General features: G+C 43.0%; 2 protein-coding genes across 6 annotated transcripts in view; one reads left to right on the top strand and one right to left on the bottom strand.

Moving 5' to 3' along the window:
* The window catches only part of CEP44 (centrosomal protein 44), a 94270-nt gene extending 82066 nt beyond the window's left edge, over positions 1-12204 (bottom strand). Inside the window, exon 1 of one of the 5 annotated variants that reach the window (XM_033942642.1) lies at positions 11869-12204. In XM_033942642.1, coding sequence (XP_033798533.1) covers positions 11869-11897 — 29 coding nt within the window. In that variant the 5' untranslated portion in view covers positions 11898-12204. Of the gene's footprint in view, positions 1-10881; positions 10902-11850 lie in introns of those variants that run through there. The other 4 variants (XM_033942650.1, XM_033942622.1, XM_033942612.1 and 1 more) reach the window with 4 other exon arrangements.
* Positions 12205-12243: 39 nt separating this feature from the next.
* Positions 12244-17186, top strand: part of FBXO8 (F-box protein 8) — a 122527-nt gene continuing 117584 nt past the window's right edge. Inside the window, exon 1 of the mRNA XM_033942664.1 lies at positions 12244-12507. The gene's annotated coding sequence lies outside the window, so the exon portion shown is untranslated. The remainder of the gene's footprint in view (positions 12508-17186) is intronic.

Raw genomic sequence — 17186 nt, 5'->3', positions numbered from 1 at the left:
CTAACGTTTGCTACACTCAGCCCCACAAGCAAGGAAGTGCTCCTGCCTGCACTAAACTCACAGACTGCTAACATGATCCACAGTCCAATTAAAGGACACTCTCTTGTGCCTAGTTCCAAAAAGCACTCTCACCTTACTGCCCTGACTCACTCTAGCTGGGGCAGTAGGTGTGGGAACAAGCTCCACCCCAAATACAGATACATGGACCCTGTACACCTCACGTGTTCCCAATTAATCAATATCTCTGGACAGCGACAAACTTTGGCATTTGCAACAGCCCTAGTTTTAAACCTAGCTTCCTCTGCACTACTGCTGGGCTTTTCCCCCACGCCACCAAAGCTCATTCAAACCCACCTGTTCCCCCACTCAAACAATCTTTGTTTCAAATCCTTTCAGTTACAGGATCCTTGCTTCATTACTTTTAACCAGGAAGGCTTCTTATCTAAATAGGGTTTACTCATCCATGCTTTCCACACACATTCCTTCCTCTGGTTCATAATCATACTCCATGGCATAGTCTACAATAGTGCTGCCCGATTCAGGAAAAAAATTTTTGATTCGATTCAGCCTATTGAATCGATTTTTTTTTATTCGATTCAATTTTCCTACCCAATTGGGTGTTTTTATAAAACATCCTGGTGGGTTTATTTTATAGCCTCTTCACCCCCTTTGCCTTCTTCTAACCACACTGGCGCTGTCGTGTATACAAAATAAACAAACAAAAAAGACTTTTCCTCTCTCTGTTAAATCCTAGCTCACGTTTGCGGTCTAACAAAAGCTCTGGCAGGATACACTTTTCAAATCTGACATATTGTAATTACAAAACAGAAAATAAAATTATTTTTTCTACCTCTTGTTGTCTGGTTAGTATTCAAATCTTGTTGGTCCCAGGCTCTGGTTGTCTTCTGAGAACTTGCTTGCCAGGGTCTCCTTCTTTTCTTCTTTCTCCGCGCTAACCACCAATCTTCTATTTCTGTCCTCCCCTTCCGTTTCCCTTCCCTCCCCTGGAGGTCTGGCATCTTTCCTTTTTTTCGTCTCCATCCACAGATCCACCTTTTCTCAACTACCCTTTCATCCAGCATCTCTCCCTCCTTCCCCATGGTCCACCATCTCTCCCTTTCTGTTCCCAACTACCTTCCAATCCAGTATCTCTATCCCCCCTCCACACCATCCCTTGTGTCCAACTTCTCTCCCTTTCTGTTCCTTCCCTCCCTAAATCCCATTATCCACCATCTCTCTCCCACTCCTCTGTTTTTAGACCCATTATTTCTTCCCCCCTCCCCAAAGTCCGGCTATGCACGTCTCTTTGAAAACCCCCTTCCCTCCCTCCCTCTGTGTACTTCTACACCAGAGCCTCCTCCCCTGAAGGTCTGTTCTCCCCTGAAGGCCTGCACCCCACCCCACCCCACAAGGCCTCTCCCCCCCGAAAGACTGCACCTCCCCCCGAAGGTCTGTCCCCCCTAAAGGCCTGCACCCCTCCTTAAGGACTACAACCTACCCCTGAAGGCCTGTCCCCCCTTGAAGACCTGCAGCCCCCTGAAGGCCTACACCCCACCCCTGAAGGCCTGCTCCCCTCCCCCGAAGGACTGTACCCCTCCCTGAAGGACTGTTCTCCCTCCCCAGGAAGGCCTGTGTGTTCCCCTCTGGCCTCCCACGCCTCCCTTTACCTGACTGCAGTAGAGAGCAGCCTGCAGAAAGGATTGCGGTACTTTAGCGATCCTTGCAGGTTGCCATAGGCCTCCGGAGCTGTCATCCTCCTGCCGCGGTCCCACCTCTCTTCTGACGTCAGAGGCAGGATGACAGCTCCGGAGGCCTATGGCAACCTGCAAGGATCGCTAAAGTACCCGCGATCCTTTCTGCAGGCTGCTCTATGTTACAATCAGGTAAAGGGAGGCGCGGGAGGCCAGGAGGGGAAGCCGGACACTGCAGCACTTCCCGACTGACCCCCCCGCTAAAACGGCCAGCAAGATGCAGCGCTGCCGATCCTGCTTTAGAGGGCAAGGGGGGAGGGTCAGACAGTGAATCGGGAGGCCGATTTTTTGGTTTTGAATCGATTCAAATCAGTTCACCTGAAATGAATCGGTGAATCGATTTGAATCATGAATTGGGCAGCACTAATCTACAATATTATTCTCAAACCCTTGTTCATTTACCTCCATAGGAGTTACTTCTCTAACATGTGGCTCCCTTCCCCCACTCTGCACAAGCTCTCATTTCTCATAGTCAACCTGCTTACACAGTTCTCCCCAGAAAGCTCCCTCTCCCAAGCTCACCTGGCTTTGGGAAAATTATTCTTACTTTGCCTGGGAGTTGCAGATGGCAGACTTAAATGAGGCAGTGGCACAGGAAAGGAAACAAAACTTTCCAACATTCCTGGCAGACTTCTCAGCTCTGTAGCTCTGCCTTTCTGTTTCTCTTGCTGCTCTGGCTCTTCCTATTTTTGCCACTCCTCCCTCCAGCTCTCAGCTGTGGAAGCTTTATTCTTCCCCGGCTCTAGCCCTGCTTGATACATATCAGCCATGCTGACTCCACCCCTTTCCTTAATCCTATGTATGGCAGCTTGTATAGCTGTAGGTTTAAAAAGAGTTTTTATTGCTATACCTTTGCATAAGGAATAATAGGGTTGACTGTAGGAATTCTGAGCGCTTGCTGCACTCTGTCCTATTCTCTGACTCTCTGATATGTGAGCTACCTGCCTGTCAGACCTTACAATTTGCTTTTGGGTCCTAGGAACAGGCACTGGTTTGTCAGGAATAGGGTTTGCAGCAGAGTCTCTGAATGAGACTGCCACACCTAGTATTTTTGGAAAGAGTAAACTAGCAATTCATATCTACCCTTACCACTCCACTCATTATTTTATAGACCTCTATCATAACACCCCTGAGCCATCTCGTCTGCAAGCTGAAGAGCTCTAGCCACATTAGCCTCTCCTCATAGTGAAGTCATCCCATCCCTTTTATCATTGTTGTCGCTCTTCTCTGTACCTTTTCTAATTCCACTATATCTTTTTTGAGATACGGCGACCAGAACTGCACACAGTATTCGAGGTGCCATAGAGCGATACAAGGGCATTATAACATTTTCATCTTTGTTTTCCATTACTTTCCTGATAATTCCTAACATTCTAGTTGCTTTCTTAGCAGCTGCTGCACATTGAGCTGAGGGTTTCAACATATCCTCAACAATGACACCTAATTTTCCTGGGCAGTGATCTCCATCCTCTCTGTACATATATAAAGAAAAAGCTTCTCTCTAGGAAGAATGATCCAGTATTAGTATATATTGAACAGAAATTTGATGTTATGATTAGATGAGAGACATGAAAGGATTTTAAGTTTGAATTATATTGAGCATATTTTATTAGATTTTAAATGTAACAGAAATTAGTCGTAATGGTCATAACATGTGCAATGTGTTCTTCAACTGAATATTATGTATGTTTGTAAGGAAACCGCTTAGATTTAAGCGGTCTAAATTTTAAAAATAAATTAAATAAATAAATAAATCATCTATCCAACAGGCAAAAAAGAAATACTAAACTAACGGCCTCTTTTACAAAGCCATGCTAGCGGCTGCTGCGCGGCAACAGCTTTGAAGCCCTTTAAATCTCTATGGGCTTCGGGCCGTTAGCGCAGCGCAGCCACTAGCGTGGCTTTATAAAAGAGGCCGTAAGTGTATAGCCAAAGCAAATAATACTTCTGTTCTGTATGCTATCGGCAGATCACTCTCTTTTATTACATAGGCTAAAAACTATAGAAATCTCAGGAACTGTCTTGAACTGGTTCATATCGTACTTCTCAGATCAATTTTATCAGGTGTCATTAGATAAATCCACTTTGGAAGCTTATACCCAAAATTTTGTAGTCTCACAAGGTTCTATTTTATTCCCATCTCTATTCAATATTTTCCTTGCACCATTACTAACATCAGCACAATTGATAGGTTTTACAGTCTTTGCCTATGCATATGATATACAATGTCTGCATCCATTAAACTCCCAAAATTCAGTTGAAATTCAAGAAATTAACCAAAAGTTAGAACAAATCAGTCAATGGTTAAATGAAAAAATGCTTTCGTTAAATATTATTTATTTATTTTAAAAATTTCTATACCTTTTTTCCAAAACGGTTTGCGGGGAATTACATACATAAAATATTAAAAGTCAATACAAAATAAGAACAAAAGCAGGCAGATTCAATCTTACATAAAGTCAATTGTTCAAAGAAATGCATCTACAAATAGTTGAGTCTTTAACATTTTCCTAAATAAGTTCCTCTCTTCACATTTTCGAATCTGGCCAACAAGGCCATTCCACAGCTTGACTCCTGCACATGTAAAAGTCATGGCATTTGTTTCCACATATTTAGGGTTAGCCTTTGTTTTCAGCAATGCGGCATTTTCGGAACACAATTAACTTAGTGGTTGATAACCAGACATCATAATCTTAAAAATTTCAGGAATCATACTATATAGAAATTGGTGACATAATATAATTGCTTTGTATTGAATTCTGAATACAACTGGCAAAAAATGCAATTGTCGAAGATATGGAGTAATATGCTCATATCTTGATGTTCCAGTTATCAATCTGGCTGCGGCATGCTGAACCACCTGCAATGCCCTGCACCTGGTCTTAGTTATTCCCAGGTACAGGACATTGCAGTAGTCCAGTCGTGACAAAACCATTGCTTGTACAACAGCATGAAAGTCAGATGGTGACAGAATTGGTTTAAACGGTACAATAAATGTATCTGTGCAAAACATATTTGCACTGTCTTTATCACTTGACAACTCATTGTAAGTCCTGGGTCCAGTTTTACTCCCAGGACTGTCATTGACTCTCTCACCAGTAACACCTCATCCATCACTTTCAAAGTTTTGGGCCAACTAACCTGTTCAGATTTCCCCACAAACATTACCTCAGTCTTTTCTACATTCAATCTTAGACCTTGCCAAAACTAAAGCACTTCTATTCCCCTGTAATGACAAAGAAAACCTAATATCTCCTATTTGTATAAGAGTAATACCAATTCAAATTGAAACTACCATCAAATTACTAGGGGTAATCTTGGACAATAAATTAACTTTTCATCAACAAATAAGTTATGTAGTACAAAAATGTTTATATAAACTATGAATGATGCACCAATATAATCTCTTTTAGAATCGGCATCACTTAATATCTTATTTTACTATTCTATTGTCAGCACACATCTTGATTATTGCAATTCTTTATACCAGGATATGTGTCAAAAAGAGTTAGAAGACTACAAATAATACAAAACACCGATGTAAAACTCCTATTCAAGGCAAAAATTTGACCATATTACACCTCTTCTTATTGATTCTCTTTGGTTACCCATCACTCGCAGACTAACATTTAAAATTTTGCTTCTTTCTTTTAAATCAAGACAACATTCTCTAGCTTTTATTGACAGACTACTTCTTCCCTACAATCTTTCAAGAACATTGTGCTCTAGTCATGAAAATCTTCTCACTGTCCCTTCACTTTGTCACATTGTTTACGACAACTCGTAAATCTATTTTCTCTGTAACAACTTCTGCATTATGGAATGCTATGCCTCTTTATTTTCATCAAGAATCTTCCATGGACAGGTTCAAATCAAACCTTATAACTTTCCTATTTAAAGATGCTTATAACATATGATAGGAACAGACTTCTTCCACCATTATTTACTCTTTTTTACTAACAAGACTGAGATCATTTTAATCCAAACTTAGACAACTCTGGATAATTTTTAGCATATTTCCCCCTCCCTTTATGTTATACCTTTGCATTCTTTTCTTTTTTTAAAATATTGTATTTCTCTCCTTTTCTCCCTATGAATCTAGTTCACTGTTTCTCAGCACACGAGCTGCTTGTAGGAGGTATGTGGCATTGGTGCTGTTTGTCTCCCAACTTCCTTCTTCTGTCACATCCATGCAGCGCCGGCACTGCATGTCTCCCTTCCTCCTGCCATCGTGTATATGCAGCGCCGGCGCTGTATATCTCCCTTCCTCCTGTCATTGCATATCTTCTGCCTTTCTTGTCTTCGCTCCCCGAACAGCAGAAGTTCCTCTGTGACCTTTGCTAGGCCAGCCCGCCTCCGACAAAAGAGGAAGTTGCATCATTGGAGGTGAGCCGGACTAGCAAAGGCCCCGAGGCTGCCTGATGGAATCGCCGGCTCAGCAGTACCTCCCCTCTCCCTAGCGGCAGCTCACTGCGTGCATTTAACTTCCTCACGTAGCTGCCGCTAGCGCTAGTTTAGCCGCAGTTCCATCAGGCAGCCTCGGGGCCTTTGCTAGGCTGGACCACCACCCGACAAAAGAGGAAGTTGCATCATAAGAGGCGGGTTGGCCTAGCAAAGGCCCCGAGGCTGCCTGATGGAATTGTGGCTAAACTAACAGCTGCGTGAGGAAGTTAAAAGCATGCAGTGAGCTGCCACTAGGGACTAGGGAGGGGAGAGGTACTGCTGAACAGGGAGAAGAGGTACTGCTGGACATGGGGAAGGGAGAAGGGGTACTGCTGGCCATGGGGAGAAGGAAAGGTGCTGCTGGACAAGGGGGAGAGAAAAGGAAGGGAGAAGAGGTGCTGCTGGACCTGGCAGAAGGGGAGGGGAAGCGAAATAATAATAATTTTATTCTTATATACCGCCATACCGAAAAAGTTCTAGGCGGTTCACAACAAGGTAAGCTAATACATGGGATACAGATAAAATACAAATTAGAATAATGGACTTAAAAACAGATAAAGACAGAAAGCATTTACAATATAATGCAGAAAATACCGGCATGGCAGGGAAAGAAGTAATACATAGAACAGATAAAATACATCAAGTTGAATATAAGGAACTTGATTGAAAAAATGAAGCAGAATGCCTACAAAGAGTTGAGTCTTTAACAATTTTCTAAAATCAAGATAGGAAGAGACCTCTAACATAATTTTTCCAAGCCATACATTCAATTTAGCAGCTTGAAATGAGAAGGTTCTCTCAAGGAACTTCTTATAATGACAGGATTTTATGGAGGGATATGAAAACAAGTGCACTCTGCGTGTGGTCTTTTTAGCGTGACTCAAAGTAAAAAGAGAAACAAAATGGTGCTGCTGGACTTGAAGGAGAAGCAAAGGAAAGGTGCTGCACGCTGAGGGGAGAGTGAGATGGTACATGGGGAGAGAGCATATTAGTTGTGAGTGGGAATAGGGGGAAGGAAGGAAAATTGTTGCAGGAGAAATGGACATGGTGTGGAGGAGAGGAAGAAATAGGGCATGGGGAGAGAACATGTTGTGAGTGGGGTTGGGAAGAGATGGATTGAGGTGGGAATGAGGGATGTCACACTTGAGGGAAGGGGCAAGGAGAAAGAAAGCATGCAGAAGGCAGAAAGTGGTGGGCTCATGGAGAGAAGGATAGAGAGGGCAGAAAGAAGGGAAGGTGAAATGTCACACTCAGGGGAAGGGGGAGAGGGCAGAGAATAAAAAGTTGGACTCATGGAAGGAATGAAGACTGGAGGAGAGGAAGCGTGCAGGAGGCAGAGAGAAAGAAATGTTGGATGCAGAGTCAGAAGTAAGTGCAACCAGACACTCATGAAATCACCAAACAAAGATAGGAAAAATGATTTTATTTTCAATTTAGTGATCAAAATGTGTCCGTTTTGAGAATTTATATCTGCTGTCTATATTTTACACTATATTTGTCTATTTTTTTATAGTTGCTACTGAGGTGACATTACATATGTTAAAGTCATCTGCCTTGACCTGTTCGGAAAAAAAAGAATATAAATGATAATTAACATTTTCTCTACATATTTTTTTTTTTAATTTTGTGGTTACCATTATCCGCTATAATAATTTCCTTAGCGCGCATGCGCACTTTAAACTTGTGCATCCTTAGCTCCGTGGCAGGCAGAGAAATTGTATTGTAAGAGAAGAAGTTGGTAAAGCGTGTGACGCGTTCGCCGTGCGCGTGCAGCGTGTTCGTTCAATTTGCTGCGAGTGGCAGTTTACTTTACTCAGCAGCAATTATTCTGTGCCAGTTGCCGCTTGATATAAAAAAAGGTAGGTGGGAGAAGGGGCACAATAATTGACATCCCCCCTAACATCCCCAATATTCCCCCGACATCTCCATACAGACACAGAAGGACAGGGGGACAAACAGACGAGTCAATGACAGACTGACAGAAAAGATGGCAGTGAAAGACACACACAGGACAGCCGGGGAACGGGAGGGAGGGAAAGAGGCAGAAAGACAGACAGACACACAGACAGCGGTCAACGAGAGAGAAAGAGACAGAAAGACACAGACAGCGGCCAAGAAGAGAAAGAGACAGAAAGACAGACAGTAGCCAACGAGAGAGAAAGAAAGAGACAGAAAGACAGACAGACAGCAGCCAAGGAGAGAGAGAGAGAGATAGACACATCTATTCTAACACCCGTTAATGTAACAGGCTTAAAGACTAGTGTATTAATAAGATTATATTGTGTGTATATGAAAAAATGGATAGAAGAAATTGCGTTACAATTAGTACTATTATTATGGGGGTGGGATCAGGAGCAGAGCTTGGGTGAGTCTGGGGTGGAGCTTGGTTATTTGTTAGACTTAGGGGGTACTTGGCTTGAAGAAGTTGAAAAACACTGATCTAGTTGACTTTTGTTTTTCCCAATATTTGTAGTTTAACTTTTTTCTATTTACTTTTATTGTAAACCACTAAGACATTTGGTAAGCGGTATATCAAGATTTGAATAAACTTGAAACTTGATATGGGTGCACTGCTACCACTACCATCACCTTGGTTAAGGTGCAAGATGTTGTGGCAAAGCCAAAGGGGACAGCGGAGAATTGGAAATGCTGCTCCACATTGAACTGCAAGTATCTCCTATGAGCCAAAAAATGGAAATGTGGCGATAGGCCTCCAACAAATCAAGGGAGGCAAGAAATTTCCCAAGTGTCACTGCTGCAATGACCAAATCAATGGTCTCCATGTGGAAGCATGGTACTTTCAGTGGAGCAGTGACCAACCTGAGGTCCAGAATTGGCCTCCAGTCATCTTTAGCATGAAGATCCAGGAGCCTTTGCACCATTGCATGGAATCTGAGGTCCAGATGGGAGGCACAGAACTCGATCTTGTAGGCTTTTTGAACAACCTTCAGGACCCAACAATCTTTCAAATATCTGTGCCCATACCGACCAGTAAGCTGACAGCAGGCCCACTATTTGGGGTGTGTGGCCGTTGACCTGGCATCATTGTGCTTTCTTGGATGCTGGTGAGGAGCAAGAGCCAGAGGCTTGCTGCCTTCTGCCTCCGCTGAACCTCCATCATGACCTCTGAAAGGACCTCTGCATTGCTTGGCCTCCCATGTAAGAACAGAATTTTCAAGAACCTCAAAAGTTCCCGCATCCCAAACTCCAAGCCACCTGGGATCTGCTGTCCCTTGCCTTGGGATGATGATCCGTAACACTGGCCATCAGGTCATCCAGACCCTTTCCAAATAGCATCTGTCCTTGAAGTGAGGCTTGCTTAGAATGGCTTTAGAAGCCGAGTCTCCTGTCCATTGTCTGATCCAGAGCATCCGTCAGGGGGAGATAGACTAGGCTGATACCTTGCACATGACTTTTATGTCATACAGAAAATTTGCTACAATATTCACCCCAGAAAGGATCATCTGAGGGTCCTAGTCTTCCTCAGAGACTGGGACCAGAGCAAATTGAGTGTGGTAAGCATGTGCCACAAAGGAAGCCATGGCTGCCACCTTAATTCCTAAGGCCTAAGCTTCAAAATTGCCTCTTGAGAACCATGTCTACTTTTTCAGTTCTGAGCATCCTTCAACATCACACCTCCTTCACTGGGTAATGAGGGCCACTTGGTGACCTATGCTACTAACAGCTATTGAAAATCCAGAGCCATGGGGTAAAGCTTGGCCATAGTCTTGGCCACCTGCAGGGACCCCTCTGAAGACTCACAGTGGTCAGTGACTAGCTTCGTGATGTCAGGATGCGAGGGAAAGAACGTGGTTGGAGTCACTGAGCCAATCATAATCAATCACTATGACATGGAGGCTGGCAGAAATTCCATCTGAAATGCACACAGTGAATTAGCTATTATGCCTATGAGCGCTGAGACCTTGAACAGCCAACGCACCATGGAGTCTTCTCTCTGGTCCAGTACCATCACCAATTCTTGTCCACTTGTTTCATACAGAGAAACAGACTCAAACAGAGAAATGGCATCCTGGGACAATAAGAGCATGGAATCAGACTGGGCATCCTGATCCAGTTTTAGATCCTTGTCTGCCTGTGGCACAGGCCAAGGTCTAATCCCCGGTACTGCCACCACTGTCACTTCTTCAGCCAATGCTTGAGGAACCCTGGCAGTTTAGACAGATCACATCAGTCTCACAAAATCTGGATTGAATAAAGAAGTGGATAAAGGTAAGTTGGTTGATATAGTGTATTTGGATTTTCAAAAGGCATTTGACAAAGTATTTCATGAAAGACTTTGAAGAAATTAGAAAGTAATGAGATAGTAGGTAATGTCCTATTATAAATTAAGAACTAGTTGAAAGACAGAAAACAGAGAGTAGGTATAAATGGTCAATATTGTCAATGGAGAAGGTTAAACAGTGGGGGTTCATCAGAGGTCTGTGCTGGGACTACTGCTTTTTAACATATTTATCAATAATCTAGAGATGGGAATAACTAGTGAGATTATTTTATTTATAGTATTTATATACTACTTATAGCCTAAGTGGTTTATATTCATGAATTACAGGGAAAGGGGTTTTGAAGGAGAAGTCCCCAGCTCTGCCCCCAGAAACCCTCAAATTTTCAATTTTTAGGATCCCCCCGCCCCAGAATTCCCCCTATAGGCTATAATAGCCTTACTCACTGTGCCATGTGGAGTCTAAGTGCCTCAGCTCAGAAGTGCAGCTGGAACAAAGATAACTGCCTCACAGGTTCGTCTACAAACTTGATCAGTCGGACCTCTGGAAACTCTCTCATCGTGATGGGGGGAGGACCACATAGCCAGTCCGCTATTAATCCCAGCCAGGTCAGGAAGGAGACAAACAGCCTATGCTCAAGCTCCTGATAAATCAGGATCAAGAATGCAAGCAACTACACGGGGGACGGCCCCTGAGCTCCAAAAATATTACAGCAGGCTGGCTATAGACAGGTATCCCGGAGAGCTGATCCTACTAGCAGTAGACTTTCCACCCCAGGAGTTTGCGTCTTTTCCCAGGCAGAGGTCTTAACAAGAGGAAACCTCTGGGCTCCAAGCCTCAGACTTAAAACGAGAGGAAAAAACCCGAAAATAATAAAACCACATAGTAGATCAGAAACAAATCTGAGCAAGTTGCAGAAGATAAACCGAGGGGGAACTGTCTACCAGCAGAAATGGTGCAAGTGGCAAAATTCAAGCATGCTGGAGGCATATAAACAAGCATGCACAGGTGAAGGAGGAGAACAAGCAGCATCTGAAAAGATTAGAATGACCAAAGGTCCTTCTTAACTATCAAATAATTGCCATATTACTATCACAGCCCAAGAAAATTAAAGGCGAGGATCCACATCAGATCGAGAAGTAGAGAACAAAACAACACAGAAGGAAGGTCCAATTGATTTTAATAAATGACTTCAACATACATAAAAGGGTGTGTGTTGAAGTACCTTATTAAAGTCAACCGATCCTTCCTTCATTGTAATACCATCACAGTACACGTAACTTTTTTTCCGTTCTCAGCACTATTGTGGAACCAAATATTCTATAGTACGAACGATTATTTTGTAATGATTCAAAGCAACACAATGTTTATTAAACCCCCCCCCAAAAAAAAAATATCATGATCCTCAGACACACTAGAAGTTCCAGCCTCACCAGCTCCCAACGGTTTCTCCATAAAACATAACAGTTGTTTTTTTTTTTTCCTTCCGCTTCCCAAGAGTGATTTGTACTTTCCCGGCCCTGCCAGCTTCAGGCCCGCGGCGCTCAGTTCAGCTAGTCACAAACAAGTAGGCGCAGATTCGGCGAGCAACTGCTTCACTAGTTAATCTGCTTACTCTTTACTATCAGTTAATTCAGAGCCATTTTATTTAAAAAACGGGCAAGGAGAGTCGAAGACTTAATTGTTCCTATACTGAACCACTCTGGAATGGTCTGAGTATTTGTCGAATAAGTACAAACATACTTCTGATACTTTTACTTCAGGAGGAAAAAAAAAAAATACTTTCGTCACTTCCGGCAACAAAAAGAAACCTCAACGCCAACTAAGCTTATACCACGGGTGCGGCGACAACAGAAGCTGGGGGCGGGGAGTGCCAGAGGTCAAAAGGGAAAACTACTTAAGTCTAATTGGTAGAAAAGAAAACGTCTATTTGCTCGGAGCTTCCGAATGACAGCGGCGGACTTCCTGGACTGCGCTTCTCTTCCCCACCGGTTACACTAAGTTCAGTCACCAAACTTCTTTGTGGGTCGTCGCGGCGGCGGTTGGGACGCGGAGGCCCTGGCTGGGAATAGGTAGGAGCACGAGCGCGTCCTCTTAGGGTAGTGACGGATTGGTGAGACTGCTCATTGGAAAGTGGTGATGGGGTTGTCTGTCATGGCATCATTAAAAGCCAGTTCTAGCGGTAGGAGTGATTTAAAGCGGACAGTGGAAAGTTTGTCCATAGGGGTACTGGTGATCCCTACTTGTATGAACAGTTGCATAAGCTTTGGCAATATACCGTACGAAAATGCTTACTTACACAGTACGAGCAAGTTTGTGATTTTTGTGCATGTGCTTAACTAACTTCTCTAGCATTATGCTTGTTCGGTGGTCCTCTGAAGTGAAACTGCTTCCGCTTGAATCTAGCATCTCTTCTGGCTCTTTTTGAGTGATGTAGATTTTTTTCTAGTGGAATGCAGCAATGAGGGCTATTCGTTATAGGGCAGCGTTTCTCAAGCATTCTATGCCCCTGGCCCCCAAAAGAAGGACCGATGACCCAACCAGGTTGTGACCGTAGATGTATCAAGGCCAGGATAATGTGGAGGGACATTATCAAAGGAGAGGTACAGATTGGGGAAGAAGGAAAGAAAGAAATTACAGTAGAGGCAGATACAGTGATGTTTGTTTATTCAGTTTCTATACTGTTCTGCCAAGAGAGCTCATAACAGTTTACATTCAGGTACTCAATTTATTCAGGTACTCAATCATTTTTCCCTGTCTGTCCCAGTGGGCTCATAAGCTGTCTAATAATGTATCTGGAGCAATTAAGGAGCAGCATGCGTTTGAACCCACAACCTCAGGGTGCGGAAGCTGTGGCTTTAACCACTGTGCCACATTCTCCTCTGGGACAAAAGCTCATAACCACATCAGAAGCAGTATGGAGGGCCAACAAATTTATGCTATTTATTTTATTACAACCACTTGATTATAGTGTTGCTAGGCATTTTACAAATTCCAAGAAAGGAGAAGGAGAGGTGAGGGAAAAGAGGTGAAAGAAGGGACTGACAAGAAAAAAAGGGTAGGGTATAGTATTAGAGAGAAGAAAAAGTACTGACAAGGTTTTGATTTTCTACTTAAGCTCTGTGAAGCAGGGTTCAGTTCTGTATCCAGTGGTAGTTTATTCCAGAGAAGACTGTGTGACCAGTGATGTCAAGATAAAGTTATTGTGTGAAGGAAGGTACATGTGTTGAAAGTAATAAACTTCCTAAGATATTAGAAGGTTACTGCCTATGGTGGTGGTACTAAAGCAAATAGAATGTTAGAAATTTTCAGGAAAGGAATGAAAAATGAAAATGTTATAATGCCCTTCTATTGCTCTATAATACAGCTGTACCTCGAATACTGTATGCAATTCTGGTTGTCGTAGCTCAAAAAAGAAGTAGCAGAATTAGAAAAGGTGCAGAGAAGAGCGACGCAAATGATAAAAGGAATGGGATGACATCCTTATGAGGAAAGGCTAAAGTGGCTAGTGTTCTTCAGCTTAGAGAAGAGATGGCACAAGGGTGATAATGATAGAGGTCTATAAAATACTGAGTGAAGTGGAAAGGGTAGATTTGAATTGCTAGTTTACTCTTTCCAAAAATACTAGGACTAGGAGGGTGCATGTGATGAAGCTACTAAGAAGTAGATTTAAAAAGGACCAGAGAAAATATTTCTTCACACAACATATAATTAAACTCTGGAATTTGTTGCTGGAGAATGTGAAATCGGTTATCGTAAAAAGGTTTAGATAATTTCCTAAAACAGAAATCTGTAGGCCATTATTGAGATGGCCTTGGGCAATCCACTGCTTATTCCTAGGATAAGCAGCATAAAATCTGTTTTACTACTTGGGATTTAGCTACATACTTGGAACTTGAATTGGCCACTGTTGGGAGACAGGATGCTGAGCTTGATGGACCTTCAGTCTGTCTCAATATGGCAATTATGTTCTTATAGACCAAAATGAGGAGCTTGAACTTGTACATAGGTACCAATTTTCAGCGAGTAGAAGTGGCATAAGATGACTAAAGCGGAGAGAATTGTATTGAAGAAAAAAAACACCTGATGCAGCTGCATTTCAGTCTTGGTCTGCATCAAGAGTATTTATTTTATAAAATGCATACAATGAAAGGGCCACAAATAAAACAGCAAACCAAAAAGTTGGCCAGTCAATTAAATAGAAAAAAGTCTTATTTATTGAACCAGTGACCCTATGTGGCAAAGTTTTGCCTACATATTGTGTCAGGGATAACAATTATAACATAAAAGAATCACAATTAAAACAGTCATACATTGAAATGTGATGGCAGATAAAGGTCAAATGGCCCATCCAGTCTACCCATCTACAGCATCCACTGTCTTCTCCAGAGATCCACATGCCTGTCCCATGCTTTTTTAAAATCAGACAGTGTTTGTCTCCCCCCCATCTCTACTGGGAAACTATTTCATGCATCTACCACACTTTCTTTAATAAAGTATTTCCTTAGGTTACTCCTGAGCCTATTGCCTCTTAACTTCATCCTATGCCCCCTCAGTCTGGAGCTTCCTTTCAAATGAAAGATATTTGCCGCATGTGTATTTATGCCATTCAGGTATTTAAATGTCTCTAAGAAGCTTTGTTCAAGGGTGGGACATGCATGTGGGATTTCTTAGGGAGAGGAGAAGATAGTGGAAGTTGTGGACATACAAACTGAATGGGCCATTTGGCCTCATAGAAACATTAAGGTAAATAGAATTCCTTTCCACCAGCATGATCATCTTATAGGTGACTGCCATGACCAGGGCATTAACCTTAGATAGGCCTCTAAAACTTCCTCAGCAGCCTAGTGCTCCTCAAGATGTTGTTGAGTACTCTAAGAACACCATCTGGGAGAGGACCCCATGGAAGGGAAAGGCTTTCAGAAGCTTATATAAGCCTTCCAGAATGGTGTTACCATTCAAGGTGTCCTGAAAATTAGGGGTCACAATCTGCAATACTGATGCCACCAAATAATATAACCTTACTGGGTCAGACCAATGGTCCATCAAGCCCAGTAGCCCGTTCTCATGGTGGCCAATCCAGGTCTCTAGTACCTGGCCAAAACCCAAGGAGTAGCAAAATTCCAGGGCAAGCAGTGACTTCCCCCCCCCCATGCCTTTCTCAATAACAGACAGCCTTTTCCTCCAGGAAATTGTCAAAACCTTTCTTAAAATCAGCTATGCTATCCACTCTTACCATAAACTCTGTCAATGCATTCCAGAGCTTAACTATTCTTTGTGTAAAAAAATATTTCCTCCTATTGGTTTTAAAAGTATTTCCCTGTAAGTTCGAGTGTCCCCCTAGTTTTTGTAATTTTTGATGGTGTGAATAATCAATCCACTGGTACCCATTCTACTCCACTCAGGATTTTGTAGACTTCAATCATATCTCCGCTCAGCCATTTCTTTTCCAATCTGAAGAGCCCTAACCTCTTTCCTAAACAGCCTCACCAAGGTAGTCCTTGTCTGGGGATAAGTTTACTCTTTCAAGGCAAACTTATGAGTAGAGAACTTTCAGGTGTCTCCTCACTGGCCCTCTCTGTCTCCCGTTTAGAACACATGGCTGAGGACAATAGAACCTCTGGGAAGCCCACTGTGGCAACCTCTCTTGGCTTCAGGAGTTAAAGAGTTCTGTCTGGGGCAAAGAGCCTCTCAGAAACTGGTAGACAGTTGTCTGTGAAAAGCTGGACAATCTCTGGCCCCAGGAACCCCTCGTGATAATCTTGATAAGGGCATTTCTACATTATAGGAGGGAGTCCTCTTGTGACTTTCCCAAGTCACAGTGTGGCTGTCATCTCCCTCTCCTGCATTCTGCCTGGCAGTGCCAAAATAACCACCTTCTCCACAAAAGTCAGGAACTGCATAGCTGAAATATAGGCATGGTGTGTGATTCTCCCCCGACTCAGTTGCCCATCAGGGGAAGAACACCTAGGCTGCCAAAACCATCTGAAATTGTTCTCTATCACAGGTGGAGAAGAATAAACCAGCCTTGTTACAAAACTGCAGGATCCCACATCCCTTGCATCTGTGGTCTTAGGGCATGGTCTGTGCATAGATTTGTTGCACCTCCCTTTGCCCTGATTCAAACTCGCCATTCCAGGATGAGGAAACCTGCTTCCTCCTCAAACTCGATCACACAGACTGCTGAAGTTTGGCTTCCCCCAGCATTGTTTTTCTTTTTTTGCTGTTTCAATTTGTGTTTATTCTCCTAAACAAATCTAAAGGAATAGAGATTATCAAAGAGCCCGTGTTATTTTTTTTATTTTCAGGTTTTTGCCTGGGGACCCTATAATGGAGTATGGGGAGGAGCTTGTGACCTTCCAGTGGTATTGGGCCTGGGATAATGATCTATGGACAAGGCTTGGGGCATGAAGCTAAGCTCAAGTTCAGGATCCACTGATCAGGGATTCTACTATGAGAGACCCAAGCCAATGGCTGTGCCAGGATGTCTGGCCTACCTCCTGTATCCTATTGCACCAGCCTACCATCGGCTGGAGGTAGAAAAATACTGAGGTACTCCAACCTGCATCTGCCTTTACCCAGGTGATGTCACTGGTATAAATCAGTTTTTCTACCTCCATCTGCTGATTGGAAAGGGATCCAACCTATTCATGTAAACTGGTCTAGAAGAATGAAAGGAATATAGATTTTGGTGAAATCTCATAGCTTCTTTGGAGGTGTTGCAATAACTAATCTCTAAAAATACATGTAG

This window comes from Geotrypetes seraphini, chromosome 1 (assembly GCF_902459505.1).
Source record: "Geotrypetes seraphini chromosome 1, aGeoSer1.1, whole genome shotgun sequence".
Classification (NCBI taxonomy): domain Eukaryota; kingdom Metazoa; phylum Chordata; class Amphibia; order Gymnophiona; family Dermophiidae; genus Geotrypetes; species Geotrypetes seraphini.
Note: the sequence above shows the minus strand (reverse complement) of the source record. Positions and strands in the feature narration are given on the sequence as shown.